The sequence below is a fragment of the Phyllopteryx taeniolatus genome, chromosome 7 (genome assembly GCF_024500385.1).
Source record: "Phyllopteryx taeniolatus isolate TA_2022b chromosome 7, UOR_Ptae_1.2, whole genome shotgun sequence".
Classification (NCBI taxonomy): Eukaryota; Metazoa; Chordata; class Actinopteri; order Syngnathiformes; family Syngnathidae; genus Phyllopteryx; species Phyllopteryx taeniolatus.
In genome coordinates this window covers 5,178,653-5,193,982 of record NC_084508.1, presented here as the reverse complement: position 1 = coordinate 5,193,982, position 15,330 = coordinate 5,178,653, and the positions used below count along the sequence as shown (strand labels likewise).

General features: G+C 49.4%; 3 protein-coding genes across 4 annotated transcripts; 1 reads left to right on the top strand and 2 right to left on the bottom strand.

Annotated features, from left to right (window-relative positions):
* Nucleotides 1-4,239: 4,239 nt before the first annotated feature.
* LOC133481199 (microtubule-associated protein 1S-like) lies at nucleotides 4,240-7,970 on the bottom strand. The gene is made up of 3 exons (XM_061780285.1): nucleotides 5,671-7,970; nucleotides 5,338-5,546; nucleotides 4,240-5,270 (listed from the first exon to the last, which is right to left on the bottom strand). Exons 1-3 carry the CDS (start codon nucleotides 6,446-6,448, stop codon nucleotides 5,115-5,117), a joined length of 1,143 nt encoding a protein of 380 aa, XP_061636269.1. The 5' UTR covers nucleotides 6,449-7,970; the 3' UTR covers nucleotides 4,240-5,114.
* On the top strand, nucleotides 6,488-8,548 carry trmt13 (tRNA methyltransferase 13 homolog). Its single transcript, XM_061779575.1, is given in 12 exon segments — nucleotides 6,488-6,510; nucleotides 6,602-6,680; nucleotides 6,738-6,800; nucleotides 6,881-6,950; nucleotides 7,043-7,149; nucleotides 7,226-7,266; nucleotides 7,268-7,400; nucleotides 7,543-7,615; nucleotides 7,683-7,754; nucleotides 7,828-7,873; nucleotides 7,875-8,240; nucleotides 8,347-8,548. Coding segments are annotated over 12 exon segments (1,275 nt in total).
* lrrc39 (leucine rich repeat containing 39) lies at nucleotides 8,305-13,804 on the bottom strand. 2 transcript variants are annotated; one of them, XM_061780286.1, is made up of 8 exons: nucleotides 13,464-13,804; nucleotides 13,031-13,180; nucleotides 12,659-12,776; nucleotides 11,738-11,894; nucleotides 11,527-11,663; nucleotides 10,554-10,699; nucleotides 10,325-10,477; nucleotides 8,305-8,740 (listed from the first exon to the last, which is right to left on the bottom strand). In XM_061780286.1, the coding sequence occupies exons 2-8, from the start codon at nucleotides 13,171-13,173 to the stop codon at nucleotides 8,578-8,580; spliced, it is 1,017 nt and encodes a 338-aa protein (XP_061636270.1). In that variant the 5' UTR covers nucleotides 13,174-13,180; nucleotides 13,464-13,804; the 3' UTR covers nucleotides 8,305-8,577. The 2 variants fall into 2 exon arrangements, with proteins under 2 accessions (XP_061636270.1, XP_061636272.1); XM_061780288.1 differs by having other exon boundaries at nucleotides 13,031-13,173.
* Nucleotides 13,805-15,330: the final 1,526 nt, after the last annotated feature.

The window sequence follows — 15,330 nt, the reverse complement described above, 5'->3', positions numbered from 1 at the left end:
ACGCATGCGCATGCGCATAGGATGCAACCCAGGCGAAATCCTAATTGAGGTTGTGCAAATTATATACGCGTTAATTATTGTTTTGTTTTAGCTTGCATTAAAAAAAAGATATTTTTAATAGTTTTTCTATCATTTTATATGATTTTCAAAAGGCATTTCACGTAGTAATTTATTTAGAATAGTTGAAAAGTGATTTTAAATAAACTTATTTTTAAAAAGTTTTTTTTTTTTTCAATCAGGTTAATATTTTACTTTTATAATGTTTTATTGAATAATTCTATTTGTAGAGTTTTATTTTAAAAATATACTTTTGGAACTAGGTGTAGAAACCAAGTAGACCAGAGACTGAATCTTTAACTTTCCTTTATTAAAGCATCGTGTAAATATTCAAACAGTGCATGTTACAGTGGCCTAAAATATACTTTTGATGAATAAAACCGTTTTGGATGAATACTAGCATCTGTATTTTAATGCTCTAAATAGTGGTACTCGGAGAGCTAAGTATTTTTTTTTTTAGGTGGTATTACGCGGCAAACTTACATTGTTAAAACTGTTTTTACAATCTTTGGACCAAAACGGTACTTTATATTACAGTATTTTATTTGGAACTGGACCAAAATGATACTTTACAGTATTTTATTCGGAACATATTTAGTAATAATGGAAACAATTACTGTACTTAGAAAAGCATAATACAGCCACTTACGGGGGGAAAAAAATCAAAACAGCAAAAATGTGGTAAAAGAATAGAAATAATCAACAGAAACATGGGCAATGAATTACATACATTATTCTTTGGATTGAACAAGTAGTTATTAATCATGTAAAATATTGCGTACCCATATTGTGATGTTTCAGCAACCTTGATCTCATAGCTCTCCGGGATGTCAAATCCCACACACTCATTATTCTTGCTGGCATATGGAACCTTCTGGTCATCTAGCCCCTGAAAATACACTGTCTTACCAATAATCATTATATGCATGTCAGGTGCAGGTATTATTTGTGTCCAAAATATGAAGTTTTGAAGTCGTTGCAAATACTAGTGCCGTGATTTTTTTGGAGGGGGGCGCCGCCATATTGGTCAAGGCAACTCCGAAGACGTAAACAAGAGATGTAGTGCACCAAACAGCAGTTCAGAGTACCCACCCTTTTTGGAGTCCTTGGAGGGAGTGCTGGAGAGCACTCCCGATGGGGACTCCATTGTTCTGCTGGGGTTACTTCAATGGTCACGTGGGCAATGACAGTGAGACCTGGAAGGGCGTGATTGGGAGGAACGGCCCCCCCGATCGGAACCCGAGTGGTGTACTGTTATTGGACTTCTGTGCTCGTCACGGATTGTCCATAACGAACACCATCTTCAAGCATAAGGGTGTCCACACGTGCACTTGGCACCAGGACACCCTAGGTCGCAGTTCGATGATCGACTTTGTGGTCGTGTCATCGGACTTGCGGCCGCATGTCTTGGACACTCGGGTAAAGAGAGGGGCGGAGCTGTCAACTGATCATCACCTGGTGGTGAGTTGGCTCCGATGGTGGGGGAAGATGCCAGTCCGACGTGGCAAGCCCAAACGTATTGTGAGGGTCTGCTGGGAACGTCTGGCGGAATCCCCTGTCAGAAGGAGTTTCAACTCCCACCTCCGACAGAACTTTGCTCATGTTCCGAGGGAGGGGGGGGACATCGAGTCCGAGTGGACCATGTTCTGCGCCTCCATTGCTGAGGCGGCCGACCGGAGCTGTGGCCGTAAGGTGGTTGGTGCCTGTCATGGCGGCAATCCCCGAACCCGTTGGTGGATACCAACGGTGAGGGATGCAGTCAAGCTGAAGAAGGAGTCCTATTGGGCCTTTTTGGCCTGTGGGACTCCTGAGGCAGCTGATGGGTACCGGCTGGCCAAGCGGAATGCAGCTTTGGTGGTCTATGAAGCAGAAACTCGGGCATGGGAGGAGTTCGGTGAGGCCATGGAGAAAGACTTCCGGACGGCTTCGAGGAAATTCTGGTCCACCATCCGGCGTCTCAAGAGGGGGAAGCAGTGCACCACCAACACTGTGTATAGTGGGGATGGGGCTCTGCTGACCTCGACTCGGGATGTTGTGAGCCGATGGGGAGAATACTTCGAAGACCTCCTCAATTCCACCGACACGCCTTCCCGTGAGGGAGCAGAGTCTGGGTTCTCTGAGGCGGGCTCTCCTATCTCTGGGGTTGAGGTCACCGAGGTGGTTAAAACGCTCCTCGGTGGAAAGGCCCTGGGGGTGGATGAGATTTGCCCGGAGTTCCTCAAGGCTCTGGATGTTGTAGGACTGTCCTGGTTGACACGCCTCTGCAACATCGCGTGGACATCGGGGACAGTGCCTCTGGATTGGCAGACTGGGGTGGCGGTCCCCCTTTTTAAGAAAGGGGACCGGAGGGTGTGTTCCAACTACAGGGGGATCACACTCCTCAGCCTCCCTGGTAAGGTCTATTTGGGGGTGCTGGAGAGGAGGGTTCATCGTGAAGTTGAATCCCAGATTCAGGAGGAGCAGTGTGGTTTTCGTCCTGGCCGTGGAACAGTGTACCAGGTCTACACCCTTGGCAGGGTCCTCGAGGGTGCATGGGAGTTCGCCCAACCAGTCTACATGTGTTTTGTGGACTTGGAGAAGGCGTTCGACCGTGTCCCTCGGGGTGTCCTGTGGGGGGTGCTTCGGGAGTATGGGGTACCGAACCCCCTGATATGGGCTGTTCGGTCCCTGTACGATCGGAGTCAGAGTTTGGTCCGCATATCCGGCAGTAAGTCGAACTCGTTTCCGGTGAGGGTTGGACTCTGCCAAGGCTGCCCTTTGTAACCGATTCTGTTCATAACTTTTATGGACAGAATTTCTAGGCGCAGGGTCCGGTTTGGTGGCCTCCGTATTGCATCTCAGATGATGTCGTTCTGTTGGCTTCATCAAGCCCTGACCCCCAACTCTCACTGGAGCAGTTCGCAGCCAAGTGTGAAGCGGCTGGGATGATAATCAGCTCCTCCAAATCTGAGACCATGGTCCTCAGTCGGAAAAGGGTGGCGTACCCTCTTCAGGTCGGGGATGAGATCCTCCCCCAAGTGGAGGAGTTCAAGTATCTTGGGGTCTTGTTCACAAGTGAGGGAAAAATGGAACGGGAGAGCGACAGGCGGATCGGTGCGGCGTCTGCAATGATGCGGACTTTGTATCAATCCGTTGTGGTAAAGAAGGAGCTAAGCCGAAAGGCGAAGCTCTCGCTTTACCGGTCGATCTACGTTCCTACCCTCACCTATGGTCACGAGTTGTGGGTCGGGACCGAAAGAACGAGATCCAGGATACAAGCGGCCGAAATGAGTTTCATCTGCTCTCCCTTAGATATAGGGTGAGAAGCTCGGTCATCCGAGAGGATCTCAGAGTAGAGCCGCTGCTCCTTCACATCGAGAGGAGCTAGATGACGTGGCTGGGGCATCTGATTCGGATGCCTCCCGGACGCCTCCCTGGTGAGGTGTTCCAGGCACGTCCCAACGGGGGGAGACCACGGGGACGACCCAGGACACGCTGGAGAGACTACATCCTTCGGCTGGCCTGGGAACGCCTCGGGATCCCCCCAGGAAGAGCTGGATGAAGTTCCTGGGGAGAGGGAAGTCTGGGCGTCCCTGCTGAAGCTACTGCCCCCGCGACCCGATAAGTCGCGATAAGCGGTAGAGAATGGATGGATGGATGGACAAAATAGAAGACAAGCAATGCAATGCACCCTGGGTACGTGTTGTGGTCACGTTTCGTACACGAATACACATGAAATGGAACTTTTCCTTTCAACAGAGAAGAAGAAAGTATCACCTTTATTGTCATGAACATGCAAGCATGCACACAAAATGTGTTCTCACAGTGAACACACACACTTGTTAGCGGAACACACCGGAGCGCGCGGGGGGCAGTTCGGGTATCAGCGTCTTGCTCAAGGACACCACAGCCGTGAGTTCGGGGAAACTTCAAATTCGTGTCTCAAAACCGTAACAGTGTGTGTGAGTGCAAAGTTTAGTTTCGAAAAATACATTTGTAAATATAACAAAGTTTAGTGAGAGAGGAAAAAAAACTGGGAAGAAATTCTCTGCCAAACCATTTTAAACGCTTTAACTTGAAACCTCAAAGGACCATGTGATATCATTCAAAATGTATCCAAAATATAGATGTATTTACAGTATACATGTGAATGCATTTATCTGCGTGTGTGTGTGTGTGTGTGTGTGTGCGTGTGCGGGGATTGCCAAAGAAGGCCGGCAGGGGGCGCAATATTTCAATGACTGCTTCAGTTGTCAAACGCTTTGATCAAATGTGAGGTTCGTACCGCAGCGGTCGAAATGCGGAATGGAGCGTTGGAAAAATACATTTGAAAATAAATAAATAAATACAAAGGATTTTTGTGAGCAAAACAACACTTGGACGGTTGACATCCAGGCTTTTCTTTTTCAACTGAGTTAATGTTCTTCTTTGTGTGAAAGTGCACCGTAGCAACACCAAGGAGGCGTATGCTAAGTGGAGTTTTTGCACTCATCGCGAGTGTATGATTATTGCAAAGTGATAACCATGAGCTTCTAGCTTTCCATGTGGTGGATGGGAACTTCATGATAACATAATCAAGTCCACCTCACCAGGACTTGATCCTCAAAAGCTTTTAGGGTTGGAGTATCTACGAGTCAGTATGAATGAATCACTTTTCACGTCCACGGTTTAGGGTTAAACAAAATAAACAAACATCAAAACCCAGAAGCTCGGACGCTTCTTTCCCCTCCCAATAAAGTCCAAGCTAACAATTTCGTTCACACGACGCTCCCATGACCTAAACTGTCCCAACCTGAACCTCCACCAGCTCCTAATCCTCCTCCCCAACCCTACTTAACGCCCTCTAGTTGCGACCTAGCGAACTTAAGACCAGAACCTGCTTCTTCATCGGTGCCCTGGAAATCCCCCGAGGATTTTGTAGACTGCTAGCATGAAGCTCTTGGTCTAGACAGAAAGTGATGGACTGAGGGCGCTCAGACGAGCCAATCGAAGGGTTGCCGCAGGTTTCAAATGTGTGCCCTTTAACCACAACAACTATCAAGTACTCTCCATAAAATCAGGGATGGGCCGAGCCAGGCTCAGAACTCCACCTTGCAGGCGGGGAAGGTTTCGTCCTGCATGGCCACGGTGCTGTTGCTCCCCAACACGGTGATTGACAGCTGGCTCTGCTGCTCGTGGGTGTCTTGGTACCGCTCGTGCATGGCCACGGAATCGAACGTCGGGATGAGCGTGACCTGGCGAGACGGAGCGATCAGAAGGTTCTCGGGTCAACACACCCAGGCGACCGGAGCGCCCACTAACCTGAGTGTCTGGCCAGCTGCTCTTCCCGTCCAGCAGAGCGTCCAGGATGCTTCTCATGACCGCCACCTTAATGCGCTCCTCGCCGCTCACCACGTAATAGGAGGAGCGAAGGCGTCGGAACAAGTCCGAGTTGATGGTGGACGAGGCAGACCCGGACGGCAGGTAAGCCAGGTCCACGTGGACAGCAGAGGCCTCAGAGGTTTTGGTCACTGAGCAAAAGGACGAGCAGTTTAAAATGTTTCAATGCATCTCAATGAATCTTACGGAATGTTCAGAGTTGTTGCAAATCCAGTAAGAAGATGAAATGACGGCCTACAGATGACGCTGGCCTACCTGACACCGAAGGTTTGGCACTTGCACTTCTCGATCCACCCAGTGAAATCCGGGCGGATACTTTAGTGTCAAGGGCGGGGGCCGATTTAAGTGCTGCGGTGCTGCTGGCCTTGGACTTGATGTTCTGGATAGATAGGCTTCCAGAAGTATCCCTTTGCAAGGTTCCCGCTGTTTTTTTTGTCTTGCTAACTGAAGTCTTTTGGTTCTTGCTTGAGGCATCGACGTCTGCCATGCAAGCTTCTGGTTGCGGTGGTAACGGTGGAAAGTCCTTGACCGGGGCTGATGTCGGGTCAGGGGAGGAATGCGGACCTGGCCTGAGGGAGAGGGTCACGCCGGGATGTCCCGGATAGAGGGGACTACTCGAGTCATCGTCAGAGTCCATGACCAAGGAAGGGAAATCTTCTATAGCGGGTGGGACATCAGAGTCCAGGGCCATGAGGAGTGAGTCGCCAACTGATGTGTGTGGGGTTTCCTGGCTTGTGCTGCTGCCTTGGTCCTGGGAGGACTGATCAGAGACCACAAACTGCTGCCGGTTCTCTACTGGTTTGATCTTTTGGTGCTGGAACTCGCAAGGCGACACCAAGCACAGATCAACATCATGAGGAACATCAAGATCACCATCGTGAGGACAGTCTGCGCTGAGCTCTGACGTGCCGTGAACACCTTTCTCCGATCCAAGTATACAACTACCATTGAGCCCCGGGCCAAAGTCCCGCTGCAGATTGTGATCAGAGTCAGTCAAACGTCCGTTTGAGCAGAATTCCCTTGCCAATTTCATCGTCGGTGGTGGGATTTGCTCTGAGGAAACCGAAAGGGCATGGTCAACTTCAGTGCAATGAAGTAAGCGGACCTCAGTGGAAATAGAAGGCAAAGTGGGGAGGGAGTCTGGAATGTTTCTCAATATAAGAGTGGACTGTTTGTCCTGAAAGAGAAAGGAAGCTTCCACAGTGGAAGTCCTGAAAGGAGATTCCTGGTTGCAGCTGTCCAAGTCCAGGCTGGGTAGTGTTTTGGTGTGATGATCGTGTAGTAAACCTCGTAGAAAACATGGACATGATTTCTGTCGTCAGGTTTATTACGTAGAAAACATCAACGCTGGCTCCGCTGACCAAAATGGGCAGACGCTCCCACAGGTAACGGCCATTTTGATTTCATTCTCTATGTATCAGCATTTTCCTTGTCATGTTACCATGGTAACACGCTACCTTAACAGGTGAGTTTGTGTGAGCGTAGCGCCACTCAGTTAAGACACCTGCTGGACACGCTCAACACTGCTGCAAAAGGTGACGTCTGTCTGTCTGACCGCCTCCTTGCCTGTCTCACTCATGGTCCGTCCGTTTGTCTGCGTGCGTGACGCTACATGCGTTTGCTGAAGGTCTGCCGTTCCAGTTGGAGGAACACTTTGTGTCACACGCAGTTTTCCAGGAGGAAGCGAATAACCCGAAGAACGGAGATTCGGCCCACAAACACCTGAAGCAGCAGGTAGCCCACCTGAGATGCGGCGTGACGGCTGAGGAACGAAGCCGTCCGACTGACATGCGCCGGCGTTTTCAATCAGTCCTCCATCTTGGGCCACCTGGAGGCGCTGGGGCTGCTGGGACGCGGAGTTCGGGGCGGGTCGAGGGAAGCTGTCGCACTGGATCCACCGAGCCCTGCGGGAGCAGACCCCGCCGCAGCCGGCCAGAGAACGTCTGCAGATGCTGCTGGTGGAGCGAAGCAGCACCCGATTCAAGGCCAGGGCGCGAATTGAATCGATGCGGGGTTTTGGAAGGAGGCCTAACAGGGACGCCGCGCTCAATTCGGTGGACAGAGAACGCTCGCTTCCTGGCCTCCGACCGACCTTTCAAAATAAAAGCTGCTCTGTTATGTGTTCAGGTGGACGGAAAACATCAGGACGCCGACGTGGAGTTCGCCAGGCTGCAGATTGACATTCAGCATCTTGATTTGAGTAAGGCGCCAGACCGAGACCGAGACAGAGACCGTGACCAGAGCTCACGTGACCCTTTCTCTCGCAGGTAAAGTCCCGCTGCTGGGACGCCAGCTGCCGCTCGTCTGCGTCGGGAAGCATTTATGCAGAGCGGCGACAGGTGAGAGCTGCGCTAAAAAGGGTGAGCGATGCAAATTCCGCCGAATGTTGAAGAAACAAATGTTCTTCTTCAGATTTGGCTCTTCGCTGTTTGTTCCGAACATTGTCGACGCATCGACAACAAGCGGGCCCGGCGAGAAAATGCCACAAAGCGTCGCGTGACTCTGCAGCGGGAGACGCACCCGAGATCCCGCCCTGCCCGCGGACCTGCCGAGCAAGGTCCTTGCGGATCCTCCGATCCCCGCGGGTCCTTTGGTCCTTCTCCGGTTCTGGGCCTGGCGGTGGCACTGTCCTGTCACCATCGTTGCGAGTGGCGTCACTATGTGGGTCAGAAATTCTTCTCTGATCTGGGTCTGGGTCCCACCGAATTCTCGAGCTTCTGCCGCATGTCCAGCTGGGCCACGTGCGGCCTGCGAGCGGCATCTGATCAGAGAGCGGATGAAGAACACGAACCGCTGATGGCGGAGGAGACGGACGTCGCGCCGGGGTAAACCTTTCTGACCTTGAATGTTTACGCGGACGCTTGACGTTAATGAAGAATCGTTAGCCGATGACTTTGCTTATTTGCGTTTATTTCTGTGATCCGTCGGTAGATTTCTGTCGCCGGGCAAGCGCGAGCGGATCGGACGCCGCTGCAAACTTCTGATCGACGCCGGTAGAATCGAGTTCCTGCGCAGCAAAGGATTCTGCGGACGGCTGACGCGTTACGTCAGCGCTCAGGTGACCCTGGAGAACGTCCTGATGACAGCCACACCTGCCGGCTCTTCTTCTGCCGCTTCCGATGTTTACTCGTAATCCACTTGGGCGTCCGCCGTCCCGGTGGGTCACGCGTGAGAGAGCGCGTGCACGTTAAGCGCGGCATGCGCTCTCTTCCGAGCCTCCCGGATGTACGTCAGCATGAATTCTCGTCCGAACATCTCGCGGTCGTCGCCGTCGTCAGTTGTGGCCATCTCCGGCGCCAACGGGTTGTCCCGGAAGTTGACGAACCTTCACACAAAAAGAGCCAGGAGTCATTTTTGCCCCATCCAAAAACTTCATCAGCGTTCTTTCTTTAATCCCGCCCAGCCGCCACCCAGCATTATCAAGATTTTATTTTATTTTTTTCATTCATTGGTTATTAAGATGTCTTTGTTCCCTATCTGATTAAGTCACTGAATTATTGCAAATAATCAAATTATAGTATTAGAAAAATACACAATTTGACATTTCTGTATTTTATCAAGTAAATGGTTGGTTAAGCACAATGAAATGATCTATCCATCCATTTTCCGTACCGCTTAACCTCACGCGGGTCGCGGGCGTGCTGGCGCTGATCCCAGCTCACTCTGCGTGAGAGGCGGGGCTACGCCCTCAAGGGGTCCCCAGCCAATCGCAGGGCACAAATGGACAAACAACCATTTTGTTTGACAGACATGCACTGTTTGTGAACCAGAAATGAACAAAAAAACAAGCAATAGCAATATAACAATGTGTGTGTGTGTGTGTGTCTTGTCTTGCTTGGAGGAATAGGAATATCAATTCCCTCATCTGGTTCAAAATCAGAATCATTCGGATCAGAATTGAGCTCAAGATAGCCTTCATCTTCAGACGCGTCCTCATCTATTTCACGGTCATGAGCAAAGATGCCTTCCAGAACCTTCTGGACTGTCATCCTTTTGCTTCTGTTGCTCATTTTAGAAAGGTCTCCCTGACAGAGTGTAATGTTGCAGAGAATCTTTTATATGTTTTGCCCCTCCCCTGTTGAGTGTCCACTGAATGTGGGTGGAGAACAAAAATGGTTCCCGTCAAAAGTCACCACGCGTGTGTGTGTGTGTGTGTGTGTGTGTGTGTGTGTGTGTGTGTGTGTGTGTGAGAGACTAAGTAAGTCTCACAGTTACGAAGAAAGAAATAGTCTGACATGTCTGACACCCTTTTACCTCCAGTTTGACTGGTGGGTCAAATTGACCCGAACAGTATCTATGTGATATAAACATGCAGGGGGTGGTTGCAAATATGTCAGATGAACCATTTTCATTTTATATGTTGATTGCACTAATTAAGGCAAGCAGAAGAAGTTTCAAGCTGCAAAAATACTTTTGAACTATTTTTCCTAGATCTTCAAACCTTAAAACGGGTCAATTTGACCCATAACATAACAGCTATGCTATTTTTAGCATGAGTGAAAGCATTTTGATTGGCTGTAATCTGCGACAGCGCGGCAAAACCAGCGGCCTACTGTCGGGCCACTCGTGAAAACGGATGCGGAACCGCACTGTAGTTCAATCGGGTTCAGCCTTTAAACAAACGAGTTGACATGATTTATTTATCTCATTAAATAACCGATTTCTTGAAAATAATATGAGTCAAACAATTTGACATACAGAAATTGGCTCGTTATAACTATTCAAGTGAAGTATTTTACCTCGGCTCCAGCACGCCCGCGACCCTCGTGAGGATAGGCGGTACGCAAAATGGATGGATGGACATCCAACTTTGAACTATTCATTTTCTCGTGGAAACAAAATGAGTTTGTCCGACCGACATACGCCCACGCGCCGAGATTTGAGACGGGAAGCACAGCAGCAGACACACCTGAGGTTGGCCATGTCCTCCATGACGGGGGGGATGTCCATCAGTCGGTTGCTGCTCAGGACCAGCGTGTCCAGGCGGGGCATCCTGCTGATGTTCTCTGGAACTTTCTCCAGCTGGTTCCTCTGCAGCCACAGCGCGTGCAGCTTCTCCATCCTGAGGACAGAAACTCTGCCTTTGGACGGGTTACCGGAGGAGCCGGGCGGGTGTCGCGGCGTCGGCGTTCGCTTACCTGTGGATGTCTCGGGGTAGGGCGCGCAGCCGGTTCCCCGCCATGTCCAGCCACTCCAGCGCCGGCATGCGCAGCAGGCACGGCGGGACGGCGCCGAACGCGTTCATGGACAGGTCCAGACGATCCAGACGCCTCAGCTGGCACAGCTGGACGCAACGGCAGAGCGGGAAGAACTGAACCAGACTGAAGATGACCCGTGATGACCAACGCGAAGCATGTTGGGGGGGCGGGGGCGCTTCTTATGGATTACAATTGGCTTTAACTAGCAGTGGTAGGCTATATTAAAATAGCTCTATATAAGTACTACAAGTATCTGCGATGAGTCGAAGCCGCAAAAAGTGAACTGCGATATGGCGAGGACGGCTGTATTTTGAATTTCAGGTAGCACGCCTTTAATGTAGTACCACGGTGTGCCACATGCAGGGCAGCACTGAGCTTTACTCGAAGAGATGCACCATAATTGACTGCAAGAAGATGAGGCACACAAGGCCCCCAACTAAGCTCCAGTAATAATGGTTGTTCCCACAGAGAGAATATACGCCTGCTAGTATAGTCTAGTGCTCTTTGTATGTGTTCCTGTGCCTTATGGTTTCGAGGTTTAGAATGACTGTAACCTCTATGCAAATGTCAGTTAGCTTGTCTGTGGCGTGTCACATGTTCGTGCACTTTCGTTAGTCAAAATGTGATAGTTTGGTTGAACATGTTAAGGAATACGGGTGCTAAAGAATACTTAAAAAAGGGTCTTCAGAACTACGAGTGTGTTTTAATAAGTTTAAATGTGTTTCAAGTTTGTAGGAGGGGTATAGCTATTTTTTGGGGATACGGCTTTTCCAGATTCGCAGCGTTTGTCTGCAACGTATCCGCAATGATAAACAGAATTCAAATCTAATCTCCACTTTGGAGCGAAGCAGCCGAAGCATCCTGCTTACTTTCAGCAGCCTACAAAGACTCCACGTTCCGGAAGGTCCTTTACCTTGTCCGGAAGCTGGTCCAGGTCTCGGTTCATGGCGAGTTCCAGCCTCTCCAGACTCTCGCAGTCTCCGAGCTCCTCCGGAACAAAGAGGACTCTGTTGTAGCTGAGCAAAAGTTCTCGGAGTCGCTTCAACCCGCCTGCGACATTGCAACGCGCTCGAGTCACTTCCTTCACGTTATAATCGATCCGTTCTCTCGTGATCGTCACCGACCGATTTCTTTGGGGATCTCTTTCACCCCGTTCCGCGACAGATCCAGGACCAGGAGATCGCGGAAGCAGGAGACGAAGTTGGGGATCTTCTGCAGTCCGGTCCGGTGGATGTGCCACTCCTGGATCTGACTCAGCCGGACCAGGCAGCCCGGCAGCGCCTGTGCAGCCATGTCACAAAGTCCAGGTCAAAGGTTCAAGGAAAGAAGTACTTTAGTACAAAATACAGATACTTGTCCCAAAGAATTTCTGATTCAACTCCTTTACATAAGTGCAGTGGGCCACAAGTCAAAAAAAGTACAGACTGAAGTGTACTTAAGAACAAAAGACTGTTCATTATACACAGTAAATGATACATTATATAAGTCAAGAAACCGTTTTACTAGTGTTGCCTCAGGCTTTTATGCGGTCTAAACCATGTGAAGAAGAAGAAACAGAAAATGCAAAATCAGCAACAAATCATGTTTGTTCAGATCCGGCGGAGAATTTTCGAATGCTTTTTAGGCTGACACAAGGCACAACATGTTTGCCCTGAGCTGTTGTCGGAGCAGACAACGTCTCCCAAATCTCTTCAATAGGCCACGGATACGGGGAATGTCTCGCTTCTCCGAATCCGCAGCGTCGCAGTTGCTAATGCCGACTGGGTCGAGACATTCCGCCTTGCGAGATCTCCGTCAATCAAGCTCTCGTTTGCGTTTGACTTTCGCTTTCCATTTACGTCGTGTCGTCATTCGTGGCGGTTAAAAGCGGAAGCCGCCTATTTTGTCAACGTACAGATTAGAAAGTACACACATCTGCTTTCAAAAAAAAAAAGAAATAAGCAATGACCTGAAAAGCCTACTTAAGTACAGTAACAAACTATTTGAACTCTGTTATTTCGCACCACTGTTAAGATCGGCGGCAATGTCACCGTAACGTCGCTCACCTTCCACTCCTCGTGCTCCAGGCGCAGAACCAGGCGTCCATCTTGTGTCTTCAGTTTGTCTCTGAGGCGAGCGAGAGTGTGGCGCTCCTCCCAAACGCCCGCTGCCGCTGCGCCCAACCTGCAGCGCACAACATTTCTCAGCTCAAGCTGACATTATCGACGTCACCAGATTCCACAGAATTCATGAGTGTCCTGGGATTGGTCAGAATTTAGAAAATCGGATATTTTTGTGTGATATCGCCGATGGAAAATCTGGCCAAAAAGGCCTTCAAGTTTCAAACAATCAACAAGTCAAACAGCAACTTGATTTTTTGGCAACATATCTCCTCGACCCATCCGATTGGTCTGCTACTCGGGGAGGCGGAGTCTCACCTGCTGCGCGGCCTCCTGCTCTGCTTCTCCCGGTTGTCCTGGATTTTCTGGATCTTGGTTTCCCACAAAGTTTTCAGGGAATTGACCGAGCCGCTCGCTAAAATGGCTGCCGTGTGATGTCGCAGCACGACGCCCTCAGCCATCTTGTACCTCACAAAACAGCAGCGCAACAGGTGGATGTAGTAGTTAGCTTATAGCAGCATGTGGCACTTTACCTTGGTACCTAATAGTTAGCATAGCAGAGTGTGTGTTGCTGATGTTGATATGTAGTAGATTAGTGCAGCAGCATGTGGCGGTTTATTGTATGTTGTTACATAGTAGTTAGCCTAGCATAGCAGTGTGTGGTGCTTTTTGTTGAGATGTCACCGTCCTCAGTCTGCAGTATTTTGAATACACGGAGGTCGTACATGTCATTGTTTGCAATTTTGCTCACCTCGTTTGCGCTCTTCAGCTGGTCTGTAAGCTAAGCTAAACTAAATATAGCTACTGGTGAGGTCACCTGACCGCTCATGGGGAAAAAAAACCTTGCAATTGCTTTTAAGTTCCAGTAGATGGAGCAATGGCTCACACAAACGAAATAATAAAAAAAAAAAGAAGTTTTTTAAATCTCCAGTAGAACCTCGATTTAACGGACTAATAGGGGGAGGGGTCGTCGGTTAAAGACGATACACTGCTCGTTTGAAGCACTTTTTCGTGGCCTAAATACACCCTGTACAATACAAAATTATTGTGAATCGATGTGAAAACGATTTCAAGTTGATTCAAACTTACCGTTAACATATTGGTGCGATGGTCTTATTGTGCTCTGTAAGTCCCGTTGCACATACAGGACCACTTGTAAGCCACTTCCTCCAGGTCCCGACTTTGACGCACTTTCACGTGCTTGCACTTCTGCACGACACCTTTCTTATCTTTGGTGGTGTTAGCAGCAAGCTTCCTCCGACATACAGTGGGTACGGTAAGTATTCAGACCCCCTTAAATTTTTCACTCTTTGTTATATTGCAGCCATTTGCTACAATCATTTAAGTTCATTTTCCCCCCCATGAATGTACACACAGCATCCCATATTGACAGAAAATAACGGAATTGTTGACATTTTTGCAGATTTCTTGAAAAAGACAAACTGAAATATCACAGGGCCATAAGTATTCAGACCCTTTGCTCATTATTTCGTAGAAGCGCCCTTTTGAGCTAATACAGCCATGAGTCTTGTTGGGAATGATGCAACAAGTTTTTCACACCTGGATTTGGCGATCCTCTGCCATTCCTCCTTGCAGAGCCTCTCCAGTTCTGTCAGGTTGGATGGTGAACGTTGGTGGACAGCCATTTTTAGGTCTCTCCAGAGATGCTCAATTGGGTTTAAGTCAGGGCTCTTGAGGGGCCATTCAAGAACAGTCACGGAGTTGTTCTGAAGCCACCCCTTCGTTATTTTAACTGTGCGGTTAGGGTCACTGTCTTGTTAGAAGATGAACCTTCGGCCCAGTCCGAGGTCCTGAGCACTCTGGAGAAGGATTTCGTCCAGGATAAACCCGTACTTGGCCGCGTTCATCTTTCCTTCGATTGCAACCGGTCGTCCTGTCCCTGCAGCTGAAAAACACCCCCACGGCTTGATGCTGCCACCACCGTGCTTCCCTGTTGGGACTGTATTGGACAGGTGATGAGCAGTGCCTGGTTTTCTCCACACATACCACTTAGAATTAATGGCCAAAAAGTTCTATCTTGGTCTCATCAGACCAGAGAATCTTATTTCTCACCATCTTGTAGTCCTTCAGGTGTTTTTTTTAGCAAACTCCATGTGGGTTTTCATGTGTCTTGCACCGAGGAGAGGCTTCCGTCGGGCCACTCTGCCATAAAGCCCCGACTGGTGGAGGGCTGCAGTGATGGTTGACTTTCTAGAACTTTCTCCCGTATCCGGACTCCATCTCTGGAGCTCAGCCACAGTGATCTTTGGGTTCTTCTTGACCTCTCTCACCAAGGCTCTTCTCCCCCGATTGCTCAGTTTGCCCGGACAGCCAGCTCTAGGAAGGGTTGTGGTCGTCCCAGACGTCTTCCATTTCACGATTATGGAGGCCACTGTGCTCTTAGAGCAGCAGAATTATTATTTTTTGTAACCTTGGTCAGATCTGTGCCTTGCCACAATTCTGTCTCTGAGCTCTTCAGGCAGTTCCTTTGCCCCCATGATTCTCATTTGCTCTGACATGCACTGTGAGCTGTAAGGTCTTATATAGACGGGGGTGTGGCTTTCCTCATCAAGTCCAATTAGCATAATCAAACACAGCTGGACTCCAATGAAGGTGTA

Bases quoted from the DNA above. Each gene is read 5' to 3' on its own strand.
- lrrc39 (XM_061780286.1), bottom strand. From the start codon at position 13,173: ATGGCTGAGGGCGTCGTGCTGCGACATCACACGGCAGCCATTTTAGCG. The intron at 11,664-11,737 runs GTCGGTGACGAT...GCAATGTCGCAG, and splicing joins AGAGATCCCCAAAGAAATCG to GCGGGTTGAAGCGACTCCGA. The intron at 10,478-10,553 runs GTAAGCGAACGC...TTCTGTCCTCAG, and splicing joins CTACCCCGAGACATCCACAG to GATGGAGAAGCTGCACGCGC.
- LOC133481199 (XM_061780285.1), bottom strand. From the start codon at position 6,448: ATGAAATTGGCAAGGGAATTCTGCTCAAACGGACGTTTGACTGACTCT. The intron at 5,547-5,670 runs GTAGGCCAGCGT...CCTTTTGCTCAG, and splicing joins TGCCAAACCTTCGGTGTCAG to TGACCAAAACCTCTGAGGCC. The intron at 5,271-5,337 runs GTTAGTGGGCGC...CCGTCTCGCCAG, and splicing joins GCAGCTGGCCAGACACTCAG to GTCACGCTCATCCCGACGTT.